This window comes from Chlamydotis macqueenii, chromosome 4 (genome assembly GCF_036417535.1).
Source record: "Chlamydotis macqueenii isolate bChlMac1 chromosome 4, bChlMac1.mat, whole genome shotgun sequence".
Classification (NCBI taxonomy): domain Eukaryota; kingdom Metazoa; phylum Chordata; class Aves; order Otidiformes; family Otididae; genus Chlamydotis; species Chlamydotis macqueenii.
The window spans coordinates 3,775,987-3,801,975 of NC_141559.1; the positions used below are offsets into that span (position 1 = coordinate 3,775,987).

Sequence of the window (25,989 nt, forward strand, 5' to 3'; positions counted from 1 at the left end):
CAGTATAGATTCAAAATGCATTTTTTTTTTTCCACAAGCAGTGAAAATAACATTTAAAAATACCACTTGATTAGTACATTTTGCTTAAAGGAATCATGATATAGGATGAAATCTGTGCAGTCTTGCAGTTGTAGGTGTGTGGTTCAACACTTTATCTCAACATTAGCAGGAGGCACGGGCAGTTCTCCTGCTTTTATTGGAAATACTTGGCAGTTCTGGGACATCCAGAAGAATCAGAATTTATTGAAGTACTAACATGAAGTATAGAGGAAAGGGAAACCAGTTTATTTTAGAGTGAAAATAAAAAATGCCCAACAAACCATTCCAAAATTAACTTTCTAAAAACCAGGACTTGAAATGGTGTGCAAGATCCAGAACACACAGAAGAAATACTGGAACTTGAAGCAGTCAGCAGTGCCCTGTGGCCAGTGTCCCTCACAGCACAGCCACTGAAAATGTGTGCCACAGAAAGACTCTGTAGGTGGATGTATTCCTACTCCTCCGTACATCCCACTCATTTAAAAGTAAAATCTGTAAAGAGTTTCATGGTTCCAAGCAAGGATTACAAAATGGTAAGAGTTTTTATTATTAATCATTAAAAATATAATGTATTTTAAACACAATGTACATACGTGAAAGTAATCACTAATGTATATGGTGTCTTCACTTTGCTAGCTTTTTCTCCTTTTCCTTTGCTTTCTCTGTCTTCACTCCCGGAGTTCTGATAATTGATGACATGGCTGAAAATAGCAGCAAGAATGGATTATCTGAGCACCACCGGATGTTAAAATGATTGAGGCCTCAGGTGCACACACCTGAAGCTTTGTAATATCCTCCCGCACACTACACTGTACTTACCAAGCCCTTATAAATGCAATTTTAGTTTGCAATTCTTTATATGAAGGGCCTTAACAGAAAAGATAAACCTAGTTATAAACAAGCACCACCTCATTTGCTTTGTGACGCCAAAGCACCAAATGCTCGAGTGGTGGCGAAATGCTATTAATTTCAGAATCTCTCTTACAGGGCAGTGTGAAATTAATACCTTTGGTCCAACGCTCACGGAAACAGGTTTACTTAGTGTGTACATAAAAGGCTTTTCCCCTTCACCTTTGTATAGTAACTCCTGATACACTGCAGATATGAATGCATATTTTTATGTGGATATAAAAACCAGGCAAACTGAAGATGTTAATGGATGGCAAAGAATAAAAATGAGAACACTTGCCTTATACTACAATTTGATTAGTTTTACCTAAATGAGGTCACTTGCATGTCCCTGACACGTGTGCACTGTATGACATGGGGAAATAATAATTTCCCAGATCTATGCAGCAAAACTTAAAGGGGCAAAGGGGACGCAACTGGGATGTGCAATAAGAAAAAGTGCAGAGAAAATAAATGCCATCTCACTTGTCATCCTGCCATCACAGGAGTTCATCAACATTTTACTGCTGAATTCAAAGGGAGCAAGAAGAGAAACTGAAAAGTTCTCCATCATCACTGTGGTTATCTCAGATTTTTAAAAAGTTGAGAAGGAGAGGGTATGTTTCTCAGGCCGCTGCTGGGAAACTATGGTTTTGGAGTCTACTGCTGTCAGAGTATCTTTCAGTTTCCATGAAAGTGTTATCAGCTTGTTAAAAATTTCATTTAATTGGACATGACAGCACACAAGGACACCCCTGACCACCTGCCATGTTTGAAATGTTAAGGATCTTGAAGCTTATTAGAGTTAAGGGGCTGAGCAACAGTGCATTGTGGAGTTAATCTAATTATTCTCCTAGGAGCAGGAGAACATAGAAGTGGGTAGGTACTGCTAGTAAAACAGGCACATCTAAACTGATCTTAGACAAAAACACAGGTAGTGCTCTGGCAGGTAACAAGAACAGTTGCTGGAGAGTGTGGGTATTTTTAAATAAAATAGGAATATTTTTGGTAAATTCTGGCACCTTGGTTTTTTATCTGTAATGATTCCACCAGGTTTTGCAGGCTTTCCATCTTCTTCTGTAGCCTTCTAGGTGTAGTCTCACTCATTTCCATAGGCTGAGAAGCTAGTGAGAAAATTATTCATCAATATATTATCACAGATTACAAGAAAATAACAAACGAAACAAAAAACCCAAAACACAACCAAAAAAAAGAGTGATGCCACTTATCTTTCTCTCTGAACTGAGCAATGATCAGCTATTGATTGAAGGTTACAGTTGCGACCTGCTAGATCTCCTGTGGTGTGCATGGAAACAATTTGGGGTATATGTTCCGTTGCAGAGATACCCACACCACAGAGCCTGCAAGTTTCCTAAAATGAGTGCTATTCAGAACTACGGCTGATAGCAGGGACAATTGTGTTGCTCTACAGGCACAGAAATTTGCATGTACTCACTCACGTAGCCAATTCAGTGCTTTGATGGGGAAATGCCACGCACATTTGCGCTCTGCTTAGGAATGGGCATTTCTCAGTTGTTAAACATGCATTAAAAATACAGATTAGCTAACAAATATGCACTTCATCTTTGCACAGCCAGACGGCTGGGGGAAGCAGAGGTCAACGAGCAACGTTAGTATTCTAGTCAGGATGAGTGCTCAGCCCAGCTGGTTTAGATACCACTCTGCATAAAAAGAAGATCCTGGTGTCTCTAAAATGCAAACGATGAAGTGACTGAGGAGAAGTCTGCATTAATAAAATAACAACACAATACAGACATGCTAAAGTTAGGTTGAAACTACAGAAGATACCCCACCTGAGAAGCAGGAAACATTAGCCTTTCTGAGCTTCTTGGAGCTGTGGGTAGATTTTTGCCTGTACCAGAACCAGCTTAGAGCTAGGTGTGCAGCATCTCTATTACACTCCTACCTGCAGTGCTTATGTGCCTTGAAGAGAAATGGTATTTTGAGACCTTACAAAAGAGACAAATGTGATATTTAAAAATGGTATTCGGTAGGTATTATTTGAAAGTCTGGTTGCTTACCTGTTTTTCCTATTTCATATACTCATTTTGGAGTCTTTCTGCCACTTAAATGTAATAAAGCAGTCCTGAGAACCTGGCTTGCTAGCAAGTAATTAACAGCCTACCTTGAAAACGTTCATCTTCCTCACTCCTATTTTGTGATGGAGGAAAGCTTATTTTTATTTGTTAAGAGCCACACAGACACAGCCTTACATCAATATTTCCAGTAAAATCCAGGACTTAAAAAAATGTGTTACAGGAACAACAGCAACTGTTACAAATATTAGTATTAGGCAACTGTGTCACCTGTTACTGCAAATATTGATGGAAAGCATCCCTACAGTCTATTTACCTGAATAAAGGAATTTACCAGTTCTTAAATTTAGTAGTATATGGAATTTATCTTCTCTTCTCTTTGTATAATTCATTAATTAGCTGCTATGTTTTACTCACAATTCATTTATCGTAGAAAAAAATCTTCTACTCGAACAGAACTGTGACAGGGTAAGTGGGCCAGAACAGCTAAAGCGGTGCTTTAAAATGAACCATCAGTAAACTATGTTTCAATAAATTCGCATGGTGTAATTGCACTTGCCGGAACCACAAACAGAAGATGAATCCCGTGTCAGCTGTGTACATTTTGTGAATCCCTAGTGTTTATGTTTAGCTACATGAATGGATTCCTTACGCTACGTATTACAAAGGTACATAAAGAAGAAATGCAGTATGAAGTACAAGTACCACAACCATGAACTGTAAAAGACTGTACTGGTGAATGATGGTGGGACTCCACTGGTTTCAACAGGATTACTGAACAGCTGAATTTAACCTACAGTTTGTAACTCACTTTCTGTGCTGTCTGGGAAGAGACCCAGACAAGCTCTCTGGATCAGTAAATGGAACCACACTTACTTATCTGGGGGACTGCGGCTGCACTGTCTGGAGTGCCAGCCTCCCTCGCGGACGGTCTGTGCTCTGGTGAGGCGCTGCGGCCAGCTGCAAGGTCATCAGGTGGAGAAGTTAACAGCAAGTGTACTGGAGACCTTTCTCTGTATCTCTCCTCCTGAGAGACCTTCTTAGGGGAGGATGTATAATGAGGAGCTGCTGAGAAGATGGATTCACCTCCTAGGAGATATCCAAGCGAAGAGCAGTGAGCATACACCTGAAGAGAAACCCCCATAACAGCTTTGATGTCCTCTCTCTAACTTTTACAGGGTTGGGTTCCCTTCACTGCACTCTTTCATCCTCTCCGTTCCTTATCAGCAGCCAAGGCAGCAGGAGACTATAGCCCCCTGCAAAACATCCTTGTTTCTGTTAAAGTGACAGTCTTATGAAGAATGGCCAGTAAACCTGCTTAGGAGAAAGTAAGGCCTGCTTTTTTCTGCTGACTACTCACTTTATGTTTACTTCCAGAATAGCCTGGAAGTATCATAGCTGCTAACAATCCAAGACTCTCCATATGTTACTGCTGACTTGGATCTCGTTAGTTATAAGAAGCAGAAAAAAACAGTGTTGCTTACACAGGTCTGCTATTTCTTTCCTTTCCAGTAACTGATGTGATATGCTTTGAATTCCTGGCAGAAAGAGAGTTGTAAGCAAAAGAGACAAGATATGCACAGAAATATGCAATCAATAGATTATGTAACATATTTTCATATGGATGGCACACAGTGTGTGTGTGTGTGTTAAAAAAAAAAAAAAGGTTGCATGCAACTAATGAGGGGAAGACTGAATACAATTATCTTTTTCTTCCCATAGTCTGTTTCCTTACTCCTGGGACATTTTGAAAATAATTTGGGGGGTTTCTAACCAACTCCCTTTGTTCAACTACTTCTCAAGTCTTCTATATAAAAAACTTGCAGCTATTTTGGAAGCTAGGAAAAATCCCTAAGTGCTGCAGTAGGTTTGCTATAAGTCTGAGAGTTAACTACCCAGGAGATTTTCTTTAATACTCAGAAATATAAAAAAAGGACCCACAGTAGTCACTCCTCAGGACAGAGGAGTTCTAGCCTATCTCTGAAGCACAGCGACTTAAATACTAATATAGAACAATTAAATGCATTAGCATCTGCAGGCAATTTTCACAGAAAATTCACAGAATGGATAATCTATGGGCAAGAAAACAGAAGGCGGCTAAAACCAGTATCTTCAAACCCTGATGCTCAAAGCCATTATCTCCTTATGTGTCTGTTTAGGTTACTAAATTCATGTCACCACATTTTGAAAGGTATTGACTACCCAGTAAGGAAATGAGCAGAATTTGCAATGACCTGATTCCTCTCAAAAGCACATCCATATTTAGGTATCTGAATACAGAATTCAAGAGTCTAAAAATTTGACAATATTATCCATGCTAACTACAACAAGACTATCGCTGTTCATGAATAACTACCATGGAAGATAACCATTTTTGGTGTGCTCGTATCAGCCTCCATGGAGCTGGTTTGCAGTAAGACACAGATTTTGCAGTAAATGCAATAGAGACTTTGTAACAGCACCTGCTAAGAGGGATTTGAGTAAATGATCAAAGAAAATATGCTGTATGTGGACTATATTTTTTGCACTATTCTGTAATGTTCCAATTTGACACCAATTCGGCACATGCATCCTCAAATGCGGCCAGTGAAAACTTACCAAGGGATGTAAAGGGCAGGGTAACGTCTTGAGACGGAAGATCTGCAGTAAGCAAGCGTGGAGGATCCCTGCAAGCAAAACGATGACAAAACTTGCCTTCTGGAAGTATTACGCTAAGTTTGGGTAACACTAGCTAGCCGCCACAGTGAGACTGTGAAGCTCTCATATGTAATCTCCAGCTCTTATACATGTAAATTAAAAACAAACAAGGTAAATAAGTTCCAGACCTCACTCTTAGAGGGATGAAAGTACATCACAGCTTTGTTTTGTAATTCCCAGGAAGCTTTTAGCATTATGAATAAAACAATACAAACAAGCTCAGGACTGATGCTATATTAAAAAAGCCTTAGAAACTGAATATCAAATGAGTACTTTGAAGCAGCAGTTTACTCAGCTAAGCAAAAGCACTTCTCACCCTCTGAAAGTATCCTTTTCCACAATGCTTTCAGCAGCAGAGTCTCTAGCTGCAGTTTCCCTGCATGGAAAAACGTATCATTGTCAAAATCACAGCAAAAGCTGTGCCAATAGCATTGCTCCATTTCACATTTTTACAAGATAAGTTTGTTTTTTAGGCAGAGTGCCACAGCAGCCACATTCTGATAGTGAAGAAAAGGCATCATAAAATTGTTATACGAGTTCACAAATAAAGTCTATTAGAGTTGGAGTGAATTTAGACTACTGATGTGATGCAGATCTTTGGGAAATAAAGGACTGGATTTTTTATGAATACCGGGTAGTCATAAAAATTGAAAAAAGACAATAAACTTCTGCTTTAGATAACTCATGTCATTGCCATCTTCCTTCTGGTTACTCACCCAATAGCGCTCCTATTTAGCTTCTTTAGACCAGCTTTTGGTTATTAGGTGCTTTTCAGCCTGTATTTCACCTAATAGTATCAGATGACTACTATAATAAATTCTTGCCTTTTGCAGGTTTGGACCTATGTCTTTTCTCAAGTGCTGTAAATTCTTAGAGTACTGTGGTATTTGACAAAAAATGCAAAGGTGATGAATGCCTTCTGGTAATCCTTCTCACTTGTTTAATGCCAATTCTGTGGTACGTAGGAAACACGAGCATTGGAGATTAAGGACACAAGCCTGGTCAATTAATCTTATACATCACTACTTCATTGAGCTATCTCAGAACTTTGATCTACAAGGAACTTTCTATTCTTTACTAGAACATAAACAATTATTTTCTTCCCAATTTTTAAATCAATTTTGTACAAAAACTCTCTTTATTTCTCCATATATTGTCTGTATCGTCCTACTGTATTCCCTCGATCAACATCTGTATCTGTGTTGTGATGTTTTCAGAAAGGTGACTTCTCACCTCTTGCAAGGATCCGATCGTAGCCGGAAGAGAGCAGCGCGTCCTTTACTTGCACCACCTCTGTGTAGGACGTAGAAAGACGTTAGAACTAGCACTACCAACAGCACTGAAATTGTAGTCACGTGCTTTCACAGACAGCTTTGTATATTGAGGGGTGACTCTCCCATTCTCATTTCAGCTCTGCAAGAGGACGCTGTTGCAAGTGAGAAAAATTCTCATAAAATCCACATGGTCTGAACCATAAAAGCTTGCAACCATATGTAGAAAAGAACAGTTACTCCCACCGCCACCATAAACAGAGCACATAGGCAATAATGATATAGTACAGGCTGGAAAAGGACACTGTTGATTGCCGTGCCTCCAAAGGAGTCTATGATAAGGAAAGTCAAGGTAGGAAGAGGTAGTACATTTACTGCTTAAAAAAATCAGACAGGGAGACCAACTTCTGTACGGATCCCTTTTCCAGTTGTGAAATAGGAGCGTCTATACTTAAGCAGTCAAAATTTTGCATGTTGATAACTGGCATATCTTTTGTTCAATAAAAATACCAAGGAAAAGCAGAAAAACCCAGAATACATAGGATATTGGGACTGATGTGATTTTGTTCCACTAGTATGTATTACAGGAGAAGCATCATGGTTCAAATAAACTGGATCCTAATCAAAGTCCATTCATTACATTTTTGTTTATGAAGCATCCTTATGTTCTGGAGTAGAAACATCACAATTTGCACTGTATTGATTTTTCAACTTCATGTACCACTGTCATTATCACTTGCTCGGGAAAAAAATAACTGCCTGCTTAAACAATCAGAGAAGGAATATTTACAGAAAGCAGAAAAAGAAGGAAGGAGTTCTAAATTAAAATAAAAGCAGAAACGCCAAAAAGCAAGCAATAAAGGCAAATGGTGTAGTCACCTTCTATTTCTCTACCACCTAAAGCATCCAAGGAACGTGGCAAACAACAGAAGCTCTGGAAGCTTTCAGATTATGTCAGGCTTACTGGAAAACCCAACTTTTTTGCAAAAAGGCATCCTATGCTGCTCCTAATGCAGATGAATGGTCAGATCTAGTTTCAGTAGACAATACAGGTACACAGCACACAACAGAAATAACAGCATATTACTCTTACATTGTATTCCTCATGGTTGCTAAGGGCGATTTTCTCCCACCAGTGCTGTCATCCTTGCCAAGATCCGCACTGGGAATGCCATTGTCTGAGCTTGTTATTTCTCGAAGAATCCTCTTTAGATCTTGCAATGGTTCCTCCTTCCAAACGCGTGGCTTGGAAGGTATCCGAAATAAAATCATTCAGTTATCAAAGTTTTTATAAAGGCACTCTGTTTTTTAATTCTTACCTATGCTCCTCCAAATCACATGTCTTCCCCCTCTACTCTTGTCTTACCAGTTAGAAACAGGGCAGATTTTTTTTTTTATTTTAGTTGAGAAGTGGTAGAGGCTAGATCATTATGACTCAAGACTGTCAAAATACTCTCTGAATCTGATTGCACTCTTGTCTGGAAAGTTATCTGACAGAAACGCGTAAAGCAACTAAATATGACCAAGGGAGAACATGGCTAACGTTTGTGTTCTGAATAAACGTTGTAAAAAGGTTACACTATGGTTTCAAGGTCAAAAACATTAAAATAAGCCTTTAATTATGAAAGCTTCTGCCCCACCCAATAAAGCCATTACGTTTTTCAGTTCTCACAAGCAATAATCTTTGCTTATGCGACAGCTCTGTTTTCTCCTTTTTAACCTGTGATCCCAGTGATTACTGTAAAGTACACAAACACAGCTCTGAAGACAGAAATACTAGTATAGCCAGGTGTTTCCTAGGCACTCATTTCTCTTACAGCCGAGCTGTCTGCAAATATAAAGCACCTCATTGTCACACCTATCCTCTGAGATGAAGTGCAATATTACTCTCATTTCACTAATCAGGACTTGAGGCAAAAGCCTGGTTCAAAGAATCATTCTTTCTGTGAAGAACTGGATTTTTCAGACTACTCAGCACTTCCCACATTCAAAGCACTGCTCCCACTGACTTAACGCTTCATCTGTGAATGGAACTGCCTGAAAACATTTTGCTAATGTATTTTTTCATTGAAAGAAAAGTCAGTGGGAATACGCTAGCAGCATATAAACAGAGCTTATATGGAGAACAAATCCTCAGATTCGTAATGGGTCAAAGTGATGCAGAGTCAGATCAAATCCTTCTTCCCCACATTCCGGCTAAGCAACCAGGCTGTAGACCAGGGTAGGGTTTCTGTCTCAACTGTTGGAGCTGCCTCTTTTTTTTTTGTACAGTAACTAACCAGGCCGGAACCAAGAAGATTCAAGCAGACCTTGAAACAAATTCTCCTACAACCCATTAGGTCATCTCCATGGTGTTATATTAAAAATCAGTCCTTTTTCCTTCTCTAGCCTCCTAAGTATAAAGTGATTAACTCAAAGAAAAGAGAATGAGAGTGCCTGATGCTGGAAGGATTTCACAGAATTAACTATCCTTTGCTCTTTGATGTAAATTTTTGTCACCACATCAGAAAGTAAAACAGAAAAATATTATTGAAGAATGTCTGCACTAGCTTGTAGTCTCCTACAGATTTTGAGGTAAAAATTAATGAGAAGATCTCTGCCAACTTCTGTGGGAGATCCATCAGGTCCCTTTTGGAGAATTATACAAAATCTATATAGTGTACACCAAAAGATTTTTTTTTTTTTTCAATGAGAGATTTGAGTTGATGTTTTCCGTAACAAAAAATTAGAATAACACTAGCATCTCATTTAAATCTATATGTAGATGTACACAAACAAAAGGAAGGAAGGAAGGGCAATGATCTGTCTTTCAGGATAAAATTGGACAGAATCAGTGAAGGCCAGCTTGGAGAAAGATGTAAGTATTAAAAGCTACTACAAGTCAATCAGATGATGAAATTTATCAGAAACTATGTACAAGTCTATTTTCACTGCCAAATATACGTGATTTACAGCAAGTAAAGTATTAGCAAAAAAAAAAAAAGTGAAAACCACACTACTTAACAGCTCAGTACCTTCAATTTTAATAGTTCAGAAATGTTACTGGTGATAGAACTAAGGTAAGCTCCTATTACCATCTACAGAATTTTTTACTGTCTGGGTGGTTATTACACATATTTCACAAATGGAAAAAAAAAAAGAAAATCTGAAAGGCCATAATGCATAAGAAGCTGCAGAAAATTATTTCACCTTTGGTGGTAAGAAATCACTCTTGGATACTACTAAACAAGATGCTCTCCCATTCAGAATTTCCACATTACTTGTAATCTTTGGAACATCCTCGATTTCCGTGCAGGTTCCCGTTTTACGGTAGGTACTCACACGAGGGGCACAGCTGGCCAGGTTCAGGGAAGGTGGCACGACAGCATAGTGCAGGTGGGGAAGAGGCACTATGTGCTGCAGCTTGCCTGAAGCAGAAGCTGACGAGTAGCCTGGGCCCTGCAGCTCCTGTGGAAAAATATAGCTAAGCAAAATAAATGGGTATAGATAGCATACGCTCTGTAACAGGGCATCTCTTTTGGTCAAGTCTTTTATCATACGCAGCACTCAATTCTCAGAACACTTCCTAGTATTTATTAGGCATGCTCAGACAAAACCCTTTTAGTGACTGAACTGGATGCCAGAGTGGCAGTTTCATTCATTTTCAGAATTTTAACATAGGCTCTGGAACCATTCAAGTGGAAGACATCTCAGGGCTACCACAAAATTAAACTGTCTCACAGTTCTTGTACCTTTTTCCCCCGACTTGGGTGATAATTTCTTTCACTGGAATATGAGATTCCCCACCCTTGCCATTGTTCATATGAAGCACTTTTTGTATCGCTTATGTAGATTTGTATTTTGAATACAACATTTAGTTTCTCACTCAAAACTAGCAACTGGGATGGGTCACTAAAATTGATGATAATTTATTATGACAACTACTGTTTCAAGTGCGCCATTCATTTATAGTAGTAGTTTCATTGCAGCCTTAATAGTCTATGGTAATAAATAAGGCAAAGGTAAACAATAATTCTGTATTAAACTCCTTAGTAAAAATAGACATTGGACTAAATCTCTTGGTCAACAGAAATTCTGGGCTCTGTAATAGAGATACCGGCTTTACCTTACTGCATGATTTTCTGTATACCCTATCTTTCACTAACGCTGTACAGCTCCACAGACGTCCATTACGCCTGCCTTTTTCTGTCCCAGACGCCTCATGACTGTATGTCTCTTTCCTTTGCTAACATTTCTCTTTGCTTCTTAAAAATATTTTTTTTTTTTTGGTGCTGCCTAAACTAATTAGCATAATCAAATTAAACTCAGAGCCCTTGTTTCCAGCCTGTATGGGCTTTAAAGTTGCTGGTTTTATTTCAGGATGTGAGTGCTTGTTAGTGCTTTCTGTCTTTAACAGGTACACTAGGCATCTCTACAGACCTTGTCTCTCCAATTCATTTTTCATAATAATGCCATGAGCGTTTCTAGCTTCTGTCTGCCCAGGGCCACAAGAAAATGCTGAACTGTCACTGACTCCAAAGCTTAGCAGCTAAAACACATGGCCTGATATTTTTGTTTTGTTGCCCTTACTGTAGCACTTCAAACTAACTGAAATTATGGCCATGACTTGTCCATGTAAAAATGGCTTTCAGAACACGAACTTTTTAGTGTATTTGCAATAAACAGGGTTAAACCTCAAGTCAAGACACAAAGTAAACGCATCCAACTTTACACCCTTGTTTCTCAGTAATGTACTCACTTTTATGTCTAAAGTGTGTTGCAGTCTGAAGCGCACAGCTTCTTGCTCCTGACACTGGATTATATGCTGACATTCTGCAAATTGCTTGGACGCCTGTAAGAGATGATAGAAGAGGGATAAATTAATCTTGCTAACTTTCTGTGGATTACACTCTTTTGTGTTTTCTTTCCAATAAAATAAAAGAAATAATAAAAGAAACAACAAAGTACGCGTAACAGATGCTGTATTTATCTACTACAGTACAGAAACACTGCAAGATGACCAGATGCCTTTCTTGATAGGCTTACAAAAGCAACTGACTGGTTATATGATCCCAGAAGCCATAATATGCACAGCATAATATCACAGAAGGGAGCTAATCCTGTCAGGGACAGTCCTTGACCTACTGAACACCTCTGGGATTAGAAAATTCAACTGTGCTAATGAGGCAAAACTATACTCAAGGTTTAAAAATAGATGGCTGAAAACGCTGCTGACCTGTCTTTGTTAAGATGTGTGAGAAGATCTAATCATGTACCTGTTTTTCACTGAGTACTTATCAGGATAGCAAGAAGAGAGGAAGCTCTAAGCCAAAGCACAAAAAGAGAGAGACAGACCCTTACGACCAGACTGCTTTTATCATTCCACCGGAGTTCCCTCTTGGGTTTTAAAATAAAACCTGGCTCTCTTTCTGTGCTACTTCATCCCTGCCACTGAGGCATGTGCAGGCTCCCTGAGGCACTGTGGATGTAAGGTTACAAGCAGCAGCTTTTTGAACACCTAACTTTGAATCATTGAGTGAGACAGCTAATTACCCTTTATGATGTTTATACAATGGATGCTCTGCAATGGTACATACTAGCATCCTGTGAGACGCCACAGTACAACTTCTACTAATTTCTAAGAATTGTTATTTAGTGCACCATATGTGCTAGTTTTCAGTGAGCACCTGCCTCCACTGTGTCTCAGCTTCTCTGTCAGCTGGCTAGTACTGTGCACAATGATACATATTACAAAGAAAGTTAAGTTTCCAGCATCAAGCATTTAAAGTAAGAAATGTCACGCCTAAGAGCAGGTATCACTTTTTTGTGTTGCTTTTTTTTTTTTTTAAGTAGTAAAGCAATTTGAGAACAATACCTTCCACGGAAATTTACATCTTGAAAAGCTCGAATTCTGAGCAGCTGAATAAGACTCTTCCTTCTGGAAGAGCAGCACTTCACCTGTGGGGCACCTGGGATTTATGTGCTAGTCACACCAAAATGCAGAACCTAGCCTTACGAGTCAGGCATGTCAGCAACAGAAACCTCAACTAAAAAAGGCAAATGAAACAACATCATGTTCTTAACAATTTCCCTCACCCTGAGGGACCCACAGCTGGCTAACTGAGGTCCCAGAAAGGGCTGAACAAGGACAAGCGTGTTGCGTTTGTGTGTGCCCACGCTCCGTTCCAGTGGAGCCCCTGTTATATCGAATAAGTCTCTCTGGTCAGGGAAAGGAGCCGTGCCAAAATCCAGTGGAAGGTCTGAAAGGTCAGTCTACCGTCTGGAAGATCAATCTGCTTTAAAATCACTGCAGTTTGTATTTCCTTGAGCTACTAAGGAGTAAATAAAGAATTATCTTAATGAACATAGAAGCCTTTTACCATTAAAAAAAAACCCAGAAGATGGTCTTAACTATAGACATCTCTTCAGGTAAGCATCGTACAGCACACGCGAATAGGACATACTAACTACAACCTAGGTAAGAGGCCGGACATTTTCTCGTCCCAAGTGACTGCAGAGGAAAGCACCCAGAAGTCTCACTGAACTGAAAGCTATCGAAAATTACCTTCTCAAGGGCTGTCTCCATCTTAGATATCTTTTCCTTCAGACGTTTGTCTTGTGATCTCAGGATCTCCAGTTCCCCAGCAATCCTGGTATTTTCTGCTGTAATATAGCTCAATTCTTGACTTAGTTTACCATTTTCTTCTCTGAAGTAATGCTTCTTCTGGATAAGGAGAAAAGAAGGACAACAAAATAGGAGTCAAGAATTTCTCACTATTTACATTATACATACTTGTTATCTGCAATATTTTTGTCTTTGAAAGACCCGAATTAACCTTTTCAGAAGCTTAACTACTGCATCTTGCAGAAAGATGCAGCTTTTCAACAAGAAAATAGGAAAAGTACAATTGGACTGGTCCTAATGAAGTAGCATCTCAGATTTTAGATCCATTTTAAAACTGCAGTTTTAAGCTTCAGGATCCATAGGATCCAAAGCCAGTAAAGAGGCAGGACAGGTTATAGTGAACAGATACAAATGATTACCCAGTGAACTCCAGCTATTGGTAACTGAATGATTTCTTTGTCGCAGAAAATGCTAGAAAGACCTCAATATGCTAGATAGACTTTGACATACAGAGTTTACAACCAGAACTGCAAAGAATTGCCTCAGAAAACAAAGAGAGGAAGCACTGTGGGCCAAATTCAGAGGGGTACAGAATGCATTAGTTGACATTTTTAAAAAGAACTGATATGTAAGAGCTGGATTCTCATTGAAACTAGTACTGTTCTTTCACAGAGAACAAGTATAAATTCAAATGTGTCTCTATGCAAAAGGCTAATTTATGTTGTGGAGATATTCCCTGATATATGCAAGCAGGAGGACAGGGAAGGTCCCCATTACATCAAGTAAAATTCACTCTGGTCCTTCTTGGGCCACTTGTGCTTTTGGCCATGCATTTCTCCAAAGATAAATTCCTCTAGACACAATTAAATATTTTTACACAGAGCTCTTGTGACCTTAGCTGCGTTTGTCATTGCCTCTTCCAAGAATTTAATCTTGCTCTGTAATGCATCTATCTGTCCTCTCTTGGCTGTGATCTGCTTCTGCATTCCCACTGCAACTTTCATAGCTGTAAAAGACAAGGTTAATTCTCAGTGAACAGCACTGATTACGCATTCTCAGTTCAAACAAAAAACTCCGGGAGTCAGTTATCAGCAATATGTTAGAACACGTAAGTTGAACCAGGATCTTACAGTCACTTATGTGAACCCCCCATTAGATTCACCTGGAGTTTTGTCCAAGGTAGTGACACCAGAGCCATTACACATACAAGACAAGAAGAGAGCATTCCCTGGACATCTGCATAAAGATCACCTGAGAAAATGCAACTCATGGTTCAAGTTTTACAGTATGTAGTAAATGGTAAAATAAAAATATGTTGTCATTTGCAATATTGTTTATTTCAGAAAATATCTGGAATATTATTACATCTATTGAAGGATCAATACTTACGAAAATCCTCTTGTTAAAGAGATAAATGTGTGTGATTTTTGGGAAGTTCAATCCATAATTACCATGGCCATCAGATCCCTCCATAGTCTTTAGAGCAGCCCTGGTCCATTCCAGTTCAGCTTGGGTAGATTTCAACTGCATTTTCAGTCTGTTGGCAGTATTTTCCATCTCCTCAATTTTATCCTGGTAATCCCTCTTCAAATCTTCATATCGCTCTGGTGAGATTAAGTAAACATTGAAATTACAGTGACAAAAATTATCATTCTTCTAGAGTAAGACTACTGATTTGCTGCCCACTCTCTTTAAAGTATTAGATGTGCAGACAGCTAAGATATAAAGCAAATAACATCCACTGCTAACAAATGCACAACTAGTAGTTCATTGTCCTGCATGTCAGTGAAAGCTTCTGTTTGGCCAGAAACAAATGTGTTCTTTGGTTGCCTGCCAAAGCAAAACCCACATCTTTGAGTTCCTGCTGCTAGAACCAAATGCATATTGTGACAGTTAAGGGTATTAGTGAGACAGCATTTTGCCTTGGTCATTCTCCTCTCCAGCCACACTTATAACCAGACTTAGGTCTGAATTGATCTAATTTGCCAAGCACTCCCCCGCAACTCCACTTCTCAGCTCTGTTTCTCAAATCTCTCTTCAACTCCTCTTATGTCACCCATACCACTACAAGCAAGCCAGCTGTGTGCTCAGACTCTGTTGACAGCTTGGCCCTAATTCCTCTGTGGTCATTCACTCCGATGAGCCTTTCTTATAGCTTATTCACCCTGATAGTTCTACATAAACCTGTGGCAGACCTGCTGTGTAAAATCACAGTACCTGTGTAACTCTTACAGAACGAGTTTACAAGTATAACTGAGTTGTGAAGAAATAAATGTTACCAATGGGTATTTTATGTGAGTGTGGAGATGGGTGTGCAGAGAGCAAGCGTGTGAACAGTACCATCTGTCTGGCCGCAGTGCAGATTTAACAAAGGATCTCCCTCAATTTTGGTGGTTACCTTGGGTCCAGCCCCTAATTTTTTTTTGTTTCTGTTTTTTTTAAATAGTTACCCTGATCGGCTTCCCCACACATTATTTGTGAGAATAGAGCTTGGAGTTATAACATAAAGTTTTAAAAACGTTGTAGCAAAACTACAACAAAACAGAAACAAAGTTCCACTGTAATTTGACCATAGATGGTTAATGGGATCCACCAGTGCTCTAAAGTAACACTCAAGAAAAAATGGTCAAGTTACTGTTCTGGGATTTACTAGATGTGCTTCTCCGGTCTCCAAAGTCAGGGGGTTTAAGTATTTTTGCTCAGAGTAGTGAGAGACTGCTATAAAGATTGTATTCCCATCATTCTGTGCCATAATCCCAAACCATGACTTAGCTCTCTGAAGCCATCTGACCATCCTGTGCTGGCAGGGAACCTTCTGCTGTACCAGCAGCCATATTTGGATTCAGCAAGCAGGCTGCTCTTCTATTTTTAACACCAGCCCAATTTAGCAGCTGTTGGAGCTGAGCTAAGTGGAGGCTCCCTACCTGCAAGGCCAGCTAGCTCACTCCGACTGGCTTGGAGTCCGTTCATCAGCTGGTCTTTTTCCAGTTTCATATCATTAAGCGCATGGAGCCTCTCAGTGCATGTGTTAACCAGTTTAACCTTCTCGAGTTCTAGCTCGCTTAGACTGGCCTCCACTTCATGTATTCTGGCTTCTTTCTCGTCCTTTGCAATCTACTTACACAAAAAACAACAGTAACTGAGTCACAGATATAATTATATAAAATAACCACAAAGATGCGCAAACTTCAATGACTTTAGATCTCAGTTGCCAGAGAAGAGTTTGGGGCAAGAAAGAAAAACAGATTAAAACAGACAAATTACTTGCATGAAAATTGCTAATCCAGGCAAACAGGGTACAACACAATCTGATCTGGTGTCTTTACAGCATGTTTAACCTTACCAGGTGTATATGAAAATTATTTCCATCCTCTTGTAGTGCTACCTCCATAGTAGTCACTCCTAACGCTTAACTGTCTTCTCACGGAAGAGGATGAAATTCCCTGTCTGGAGTGATTTTTTTTTTTTCCTGAAGATGCAGACCTGCATAAGACTACCACATCCTGTACTTCTTGTCTGAGAAATAATCAGTTACAAACAGTGTCCTCAGTTTGGAATTCTGAGTGCTCACTGTCTGTTATTTCTCACTAACACTTTGTATTTCTGGTTCTGTTACTGGTGTGGACAACCGTATCGCTGAGGACAGCATGTTACATTCCAGCTTTCACAAACCTTTTGGCAACTGCTTTGTACCAGTGAATTATTCATTTTTGGTGGTAATGTGATATTATTATTCTTCCCTGCTCACTAACTCTTCTAGTGCTGTTAGGATTCAAGGTACTGACCTGCTTTAAAACCAGAGTATTAGCACATTAAGATACAGACTTAAAAACAGAAAGCATTTACTGTCTTACAGAGACATAAATACAGCATCATTTGCACACCTTAAATTCTTCTACTTTAAGTTTCCACTCATTTATTTCTTTTACAAGCTGAGATTTCTCAACTTCCATTGCTCCAGCAGTTTGACTGTGCTGGTCCACAATCTGGGTCATGTTATCAATTTGCTTTTGGAAGATCTCAATAATCCCTTCCTTCTCCAACAGCTGCAGTCTCAGTGTTTCACACTCTGACTCCACATTGCATAAACAGTCCTCTTGATTCTTTAGATGCTGGAGCTCCTGCATCCTACTGTCAACTTGTGAATGTAGCTTCTTGATTTCATTATTGGTAGCCTCAAGGGCTCTCTCTTTCTCCTGCAGATGGGCTGTCAGATTTGACACTGTTTTCTCAGCAGCCTCCAAATTGATCTGTTTGGCTGTAAGATCTTCTTTAACTCTACGGAGTGTTTCCTTGGTTGACTCCAGCTGGACAGTCAAAGAGGAGATTCTTCCAATGCTCTCGTTTTTTTCCTTAATTGCAGCCATCTGAATAACAGCAATATAAGCATCGATAAAGAGAAATGATTACTTCTACCTTTAGAATTTCACGTGACATTTGTTTTCTATAGTTCATCTTAAATATCTTATTCTTACAAGAAAATTACGTCGGCATGGTCTGTTCTATAATAACTATGTAATTCCTCTGGTCCCCTGAAGTACTGCTTAGAATATTGGGTTTTTAATCATAGAAAATAAAAAATGTTAAATTGATATTAAAAAAAATATAAACTGGCAATGTTAGTATATAATCAAGAGTACTTGGGTCTAAAGAACTTCAAATGTTAAAACTCAACTGACTGGACTGTAAGTTGGAAAAAATACTTATGTACATAAATAATTTATTACTGATTTTATTCCTCCAGGCAGCAACGTGCACCATTTAAAGCACAAAGTACTGCGATTCAGGAACTGCCAATAGCACAAAATAGAAAGAGAAGAAAAGAATTGACTTCCTGGTGGGAGGAAAACTAATGGATTGAGGAAACATAGAATGATGTGTGAGGTAGCACAAGCCTGGGGTTAGTAGAAAATAAAGGAATTAACTTGATCTTTACTCATAATGCAAAGTGGGTTACCTAACTACAGCTCATTTTTCAGGGGCTGAAGTCCTGAAGAAAGGAGAATGTACTACAAGTCAGTGTCTAGGAATATGCTTTGTCAGAAGCAATTCTTTGACATCGCACTGCATTCAGCTTAGGGATATAAACACAAACTTCATTATGTTTTCATTGAGCACTGCATAAAGTAAGGCATTACAAAGGCCTTTAATTTACTAATTATTCTTACAGAAGCACTCACTACTGAAAATACTACCATCAATAGTTTGTTACATCTGGCAGCATCAAACTTTGTGAAAATTTACAAAATGTTATTTTGAAGGTTTACACAATCACGCCGCAGTTGCTCACCAACCTGGCGCTCCATTTGTCTGTGGCATTCAGTCCTCATTTCCTTCACGGTGTTTTCCATGCGCTGCAGTTGCATGTTTTTGTTGTCTAGTTCTCTCCTTAGATGGTCAATCGTGACGCTGTTGTCTGTGTTCCGATCCCAAAATCGCTTGTTCTGCTCTTTTTCTAGACTTAGTTCTATCTCTTTTTTATGAAGGTCAGTCTACAAGAAATTAAAGTCATCTCCCTTCTTGAATCACATTTAGGATTTTTTTCTTTCTCTTAACATTAGCAACATTCAATTACACGGTTACATACCTGAAGAGGGACTACTGCACGGATTTACGCTTAGCAGGAGACAGGAATATTGGCTAAACTAGTCTGACGCCTCCTACACATTTTCTTCAAACAAGGCAGTAACTTCAAACTTTATATATTGCTGCTATAATTATTTTGAAGCATGTAACACCTCAACACTGAAGTCTTTCATATCATTTGTATCTATCCCAAAATCAGTATAAGCTACAAAATGAAAAAAAGATTGTATCATGCCAACATCGAATGAAAAACAACAAAGCACTACATTACATGCCAAGGAAAGCTGCTCTTGATAAATACCCATCTTCAGCACTAAGAATTGTTCCTTGCTTGTTTCATTTCATGCAGTAATTTGTTACGTGTTCTCCAGAGCTTAAATCTTTGCCACCTCAGACATAATCCTAACAGTATATAATTGAAATTATACATAAGTAAAAATGTAAATAATAGTAGAAATACTGACATACACATTTCAGAGCTACTAATTTCAAAACCATGAATTTAAAATGTGCCCAAACTGAATTATCAATAGGCATTTCTGCTAATCATAACTTTTGCTGTTAAGTATCTACATATTGTTAAAGTTGAAGTAGTAAATAAGAAGCTCAGAGAATGGCAGAATTGAAAACATGAGTTGAAGACAAAGAAGCAAACAGAAACTTAAAATTAGATTCCTAACCTCCAATTATGCCATGATTATTCTGACTCCAGTCTTCTCTATAGCTATGTACAATCTCTAGGAACACTTACACTAACATATTCTTGAATAAGAGAACACCATATGGAATGAAATAATTTCAACACCTCCTTCAGAAGCACTGTGACACTAACTGGGCAAACAAACCTAATGAAATCATGCAAACTAATATCCCAAAATTCAGCCATTCTGATGTAAGAATTTCAATTTCAAAGAATTCAGAATTCTTAGGTAAGAAGCAAAGCAAGGGTAACTATAGTACATGAAGCCAGTTGTGATTAAATCAACCCTATGTGGCAAAATTTTTTTATACTCTATGTTCAATTTGTGAATATTCTCAATCAGTTACAAAGGAATGTTTAGTCCTGTTCGGAAAATCCCAGAGATGTCTTGCAAAATATGTGTTACGGGATCAAGGTTGCTTAACAAAGGGATCTAAACTGCGAGGTTAAAGTGAAGGTGGCTCAGCATCTTTAAGATGATTTGCATAGGATTCAAGGATTTCGAATTTATGGCAAAGTTAATCTTAATTCTGAACGTCCTGCATTGCTAATAGCAAAGGCCTTGGGAAAAATTCTTCACATCTAATTTGAATTTCTAGTAAAAAATAATCTTCAAACTTAATTTTAAGGGGGGGCTGCTGCACTTCGGAAACAAGCAATGAGCAAATCTGAACACTAGCAGTAAGGAGAGGCTTTTCAAAAGCAAGATTTTTTTCAATACTGTAACTTGTTTTTACCAACAACTGATGAATCTGGTCATTCAGCTTTCCAGATTCTTGGCTGCGTTGATCCTGTTCTGTCCGAGCTTCTATCTCAGAACGAGCTAGTTGCAACTGCTTCTCAAGATAACCCACCTAGAATAAAGACAAATATTCATTATTATCTTAATGTATTCTATTTGAAATAGTACATTGGATTTCTTCTAGTTTTCTTCTAGGACTCAAAAGAAGTCTAAACGTCATCTTTTGGCTCAGCGGAGTCGTACTCTAGAGGTATTCAGAATTGTGTTGTCTTCTTTTAGTGATTAAGCTCAATTTCATTACAGTTCCGAAGAATGAATTGCTTCCAGCCCGAACCACAGTTCTTCAAAAATTCCCTACCTATACCGTAAACATGGAATGGATTGGGAAAAGAGTCACTTTAGAAAAAAAAAAATCAAGCTCCTTGCTTGATTTGCAGCACTTCCAGTTAGAAAAGCCAATATAACGTAAGTATAAGTACAACGCAATTTATATGGAATCATTCAGTGACAAAATACATGAAATCTCCTACAGCGCTCTTTTAATAAACACTTTGGGATCTGCAAGCTCTCTTTTGGCTAACACCAAAATCTGGGCATTTCCCTTCTGCTTCCTTAAGCAGAAAGACATTATCAGGGCTTTGTCTTCCTATGATTGCCTGAGGTCCTTTTTGAAAGGGGCTTCTCTCATCCTGTAGAGCCCTCCATCAGAAGGAGGAATGTCAGTAAATCCAAGATTACCTCTCCCTGAAATCCTCCTTACACAACTACTCTGTATTTCCACAGAAAATCTAAGCCTGAAGGACGCCCTCTACAGAGCTCAACAACTGTGTACAACGTTATCAATATGGCTTTCACAGACAGGGACAGAAAGCGCTGTCCTCACACAGGGCCTTTCCTGTACAATTAATTAGGGAGAATTTGGTCCCAAGCATATATTCAGCCATATTCACTTTGTGTTTAATTATACAGTTAAGTTCTTCCGAGGCACCTATGTGTAAAAGCAGGTTTTATGTAGCTAAGGCAGGGAGGTATATTTCTTCACTATGAATACATTAAGAAATCTAGACGCAAACATGTTTTTCTCCAAGTGGCAGTCACTTTCTCTGAAGGGATGCAACTTCTGGCAGTCTATGCGATGAAGGACCAGTCTATGACACTTTTTAATAAAGATACTAACATAGGCATATCCAAACAGAACACTTAGGTGTCTACTTTTAAACTCACTAACTAAAGTATCAGGTTTTCTGACTGCTGAAACTATCTGGTATCAACTACTTACACCAGCTTTAGTTTTCACCTACTCCCCAGAAAATCATAGCTCCTTAAGTGTCTTCCTACCAGAGAAGCTGCAGAGAAATGCTTGTAAGAGAGAGATATACAGTTGTAAAAGCTTTATTTAGATTCTCTCTCGCACCTTCCCAGGAACGACTCCACATACCAGTCTGAGATCAAATGATCTCCAGCTATCAACTTATCTCTCACTAAAATCTACCTTAGCACTTCAGTGTATTATACTTCCTGCTCAAGTGCAATTTTTATCGGACCAAGTAGTACATTCTTTGATGATATACAAAACCAACATTTTCTCAAGTTGGCGGACTGTGGAAAATAGCCTCAAATTCATTCCCAGTTTCCAATTTTATATCAGATATGAGGTAAACATTATGAAAGGTAATGTGCCTAAGCAATATGCACTACAGTTACAGCTATATATGTGATACGACCTCACACTGTGCACGGCATGATTTAAAACAAAAGAATTCAAGTAAATAGACCTAAGACGAAAAGCATACCATATATTGTACTCTTCCTTGAGGATGAAATACAGTAATGGAGAGTAATTTACAAATTCTCCCTAGTTCAGTTATGATGCTGTGAAAAGTTACTTTTGGAAATGACTAGTGTGAATTTTGGTACATGTGAATCAATGGCATTTGTAAAAGTGGAAACCTACAGAAATGATAAAACACAAGGTCCTTCCTGCTCTGCTTTATAGTGCAAGTACACGTACAGCATGGCTTCCCAGGCTTGACGTGCACATCCTTGCCATTCCATTCTGGATCAGAGACTATCAGCTCTGCCAAACTTCATGGCGCTCCTGTGACTTGAACTTTCCCTTTCCAATAGTATGTATGAGAAGGATGCCTAAATCCTCACGACCTGTAACCTAAGCTGGATTTGGATCCATCAAGCATTTCTCCATAGGTCGGCTCCACTAATTTTTAAAGGGAGTGGAGAGCAACTGTTTTCAGGTCATTCTCTAAAGAAAACATGAATTATCTTTCACCAAAAATAAGAAAGAATTTAAAGATCTTCAAATTGTTTGTAAAATTGCAAACCAAGGCAGTGAAATAAGTGAAAGACGCAGCAGACACGACATGGGAATGGGACATAAAACGTTGCAGTTAGTGGCACGGCAGAAATTCTGAGGTGGAACTGTAAGAAATTCTCTCCATTTGTCTGCAGTAATTCCCTGCTGTACCACCTGGAAAAAAGTTGGTCTTTGGGGAGAAGCGTGGTTAAAAAAGTTTGTGAAGACTAATGTTTTCTAATGTGATTAAGAAATGGTTTGAACACACAGGTGCTGGCCACCCTGTCTTTTTTTGCCTATATGACATCCTGCTGATAAGAAGCCTTTGGATTTCAGTGGATGTTAAAGATTCTTAACTCACAATGGGGCATCTCTTGGCACCTGAATACTTCTCCAGTGCTGCTGTAATCTCTGTGGTTTTCCCATCCTTGCACTTACCAAGACAGAAATACCAAAGAATTTTTCTGGGCAGTATGATTTAAATAAAAAGTTATTTTTACTGCCTGTTTTTCATTGATAAATTCTCTAGTGGTATAGTGGAACAATGTTCTTGTTCTGCATGTGCAAGTGCTGTTTATACTGCAGAATCATTTTATGTATTTCCAAAAGGCATCATTTATGGTATGTTCTCAATGCATTTGGCAAAACTATTTTGTGTTCAATAACTTTTGCAAAGCTATTTTTTGTTAGAGAAAGACAACTTTTTCTTAAAAATAATACAAACAGAGTTAAGGATGATGCAATTTATCATATTGTCCATACAGTTTTTCTGAAGCAATCCCTTAACAAAAGGCTTTCCTTACATATCCAGAACATTTAAGATACCCACATATCCAGTTTCATTAGCAGTAATGCTAAGACACAAATCCATACACACCTTGTCTTCATACATCCTCTTCGCCTCTTGTAATTCAGAACGCAGCTGAGAAACTGTAGATTCCAGGTGACTAACCTGATGTGCATGCACTGCATTTTGGTATCTTGTTTGTTCTCTAAAAATGTTTTAAGTGGAGAAATTAGAAACTGTAAGAACCATGAAAGTGTGAAACATTTGTGGTTGTTTTCACTGCAATCAGTATAACCACTGAAACTTACAGTTTGAAGTATGATTATCACTCACAGCGGGATCACATAGAATTACACCTTCTTACTGGTTAGATTTGCTCTCTGATATCTATCTTGTATAAAATCACAAAAATTGAAATCCTGATGCTTTTTACTCCTGATGATAACTCATTTATTCTCAAGCAAGTTCTAAGAAAGCTAAGTCTGCTTTCAAATGCACCCCAACTATTCTACAAGCAGAAGCGAGAAGCATTTTGCGATCAGCTATTCAGTCTCAACTACGAAAGTCAGATATTAATGCACACTGGTATCTAAATTTCATCTTAAGTCTGCAATACTGCATGGCATGTCCTCAGTGGCCAGTGAGAACTAGTGTCTTTTACTCTCACTCAGTTGTTACCAAAGCCAATAGAACCAACATAGCTATTTAGCTCAAATGAAAATTACCCTTTTTTTAAAATTACTGTTCATTACTGTTGGCACATACATGCAAACAACCCAACTGTTTACCCATTCTCATTTGTGATTCCACCGATAATGCTGCTGGAAATGAATTTTCTATCTGAATCCCCAGAGCATTTAGAAGGCACAGGACATGGTGCAATGCAGCCACCTAAAACTGCACTCAGCCACATACTCTTTCATCCCTTAACTCTGGCCATGTACTCTCCGCAGAAACTGCTCACAACTCGGCTAAGAGACTCACCATTCCAAAAGCTGGTGGCAAGAACAGAGCTGACAGCTCAAGCCAGTTCGAACTCCCGCTAACTTTGCTGGCCTTACTCTTCTTCTGAACCGCAGCAGCCTGAGGAGAGAACCAGCCCAAGTCCCCAGATTCTTGGAGTTTGCCTAATGCCTGGCTGTTCTGCCTCTCCTCTATGTAGCATGATTTAATATTCTGTGGGTTTTTTTCCCTTTTTTTCTTCATAATTTATGCAAGGACTGCTTAACTCTTTAAACAAACACGCTAAGAAACCAAAAGCATAGGGCAGAGAGCATACCAGCAGCACAAACTTTCTCTCAAATTAAGGTTACTCTTAACATTTTCTATACTATAATAAAAAACATTCTGAATTATCTCCATCTGGCTGTGGATACCATTTGTATTGCTGCGCGCACTGTTAGCTTTATCAGTTAGTGCTGCCACCTCCTGTTCATGCTCACTTCCTACCTGCTCGATCCTCCTTCAAAAAGAAAATACTGGTTACAATTTTAGTCTTGGCAAACAGTAACTTTTCCACTGAAAAGGTAATGGCATTTTTCGGTAGTCAGAAACATAATCATTTTGATGTTCTACTGTGAATGAAAACTATGTATCGCGTTACCAACTCTTTTATTTTGAACAGGTTACTGTATAATTCAGGTGGACAGCTGGGGAAACTAGGACTTCCTGAACAAGGAAGGACAAAGGTCTTAGGAAAATCAGTAAGAAAAAGCTGATGTAACCACCCAAGTGATTACTTTCAATCTTTTCTTTTAACAGTGAAATTAGTCTCCCAACAAATTCTAGATGTCTATTTAAGAGACCAATCACACTTAGGAAGGTAAGGTGTACAGATTGTTCCAAAATAGTATTTCTTGAGGCAGTGAATAAAACAGGAAACTGTCAGCATGGAAGGAAAAAGCAGCAGAAAGTCAAGAGCAATTAAACAACTGGAATGGAACAATTAAGCTCTCAAAAACATTGCTTATTGCCCCCCAGCCACTCCATCCCCCCATTATCATCACAATCAGGAAATAATTATCTGTGGAACATGTGAAAAAACATCTATTTACATTTTATGAATAAATAAATGGAGAACAGGTACCTATTTTGACATTGCTGAAGCAGAAGTTGGTTTTGGGTCTGTGAATCTTTTTTCAATGACTCAAGTTCTTCTTCCACCTATTGTGAAAAGACAGTCTAAACAGTAGTTTTCAAAGCGCAATTTCCTTCCTTTTGCTTCCACCTTGAACTGTGAAAATGTGCACAACAGAGGTTAAATTCCAGCAAGAAACCCAATCTCAAGTTGGGGACAGTGTAAAAGGC

The 25,989-nt window shown here is 38.7% G+C and overlaps 1 protein-coding gene across 1 annotated transcript in view; it reads right to left on the bottom strand.

Moving 5' to 3' along the window:
* Positions 1 to 257: 257 nt before the first annotated feature.
* CCDC158 (coiled-coil domain containing 158) overlaps positions 258 to 25,989 on the bottom strand; it is a 30,818-nt gene continuing 5,086 nt past the window's right edge. The window contains exons 5-24 of the mRNA XM_086746590.1: positions 25,769 to 25,845; positions 25,039 to 25,141; positions 23,773 to 23,895; positions 20,580 to 20,696; positions 18,851 to 19,048; positions 17,441 to 17,923; positions 16,481 to 16,670; positions 15,008 to 15,160; positions 14,450 to 14,562; positions 13,497 to 13,655; positions 11,691 to 11,783; positions 10,274 to 10,399; positions 8,046 to 8,197; positions 6,915 to 6,974; positions 5,998 to 6,057; positions 5,583 to 5,650; positions 3,861 to 4,073; positions 1,950 to 2,051; positions 633 to 740; positions 258 to 531 (exon numbers count right to left, since the gene is read on the bottom strand). Of these exons, the coding sequence (XP_086602716.1) occupies positions 664 to 740; positions 1,950 to 2,051; positions 3,861 to 4,073; positions 5,583 to 5,650; positions 5,998 to 6,057; positions 6,915 to 6,974; positions 8,046 to 8,197; positions 10,274 to 10,399; positions 11,691 to 11,783; positions 13,497 to 13,655; positions 14,450 to 14,562; positions 15,008 to 15,160; positions 16,481 to 16,670; positions 17,441 to 17,923; positions 18,851 to 19,048; positions 20,580 to 20,696; positions 23,773 to 23,895; positions 25,039 to 25,141; positions 25,769 to 25,845 (2,667 nt within the window). The 3' untranslated portion in view covers positions 258 to 531; positions 633 to 663. The remainder of the gene's footprint in view (positions 532 to 632; positions 741 to 1,949; positions 2,052 to 3,860; positions 4,074 to 5,582; positions 5,651 to 5,997; positions 6,058 to 6,914; positions 6,975 to 8,045; positions 8,198 to 10,273; positions 10,400 to 11,690; positions 11,784 to 13,496; positions 13,656 to 14,449; positions 14,563 to 15,007; positions 15,161 to 16,480; positions 16,671 to 17,440; positions 17,924 to 18,850; positions 19,049 to 20,579; positions 20,697 to 23,772; positions 23,896 to 25,038; positions 25,142 to 25,768; positions 25,846 to 25,989) is intronic.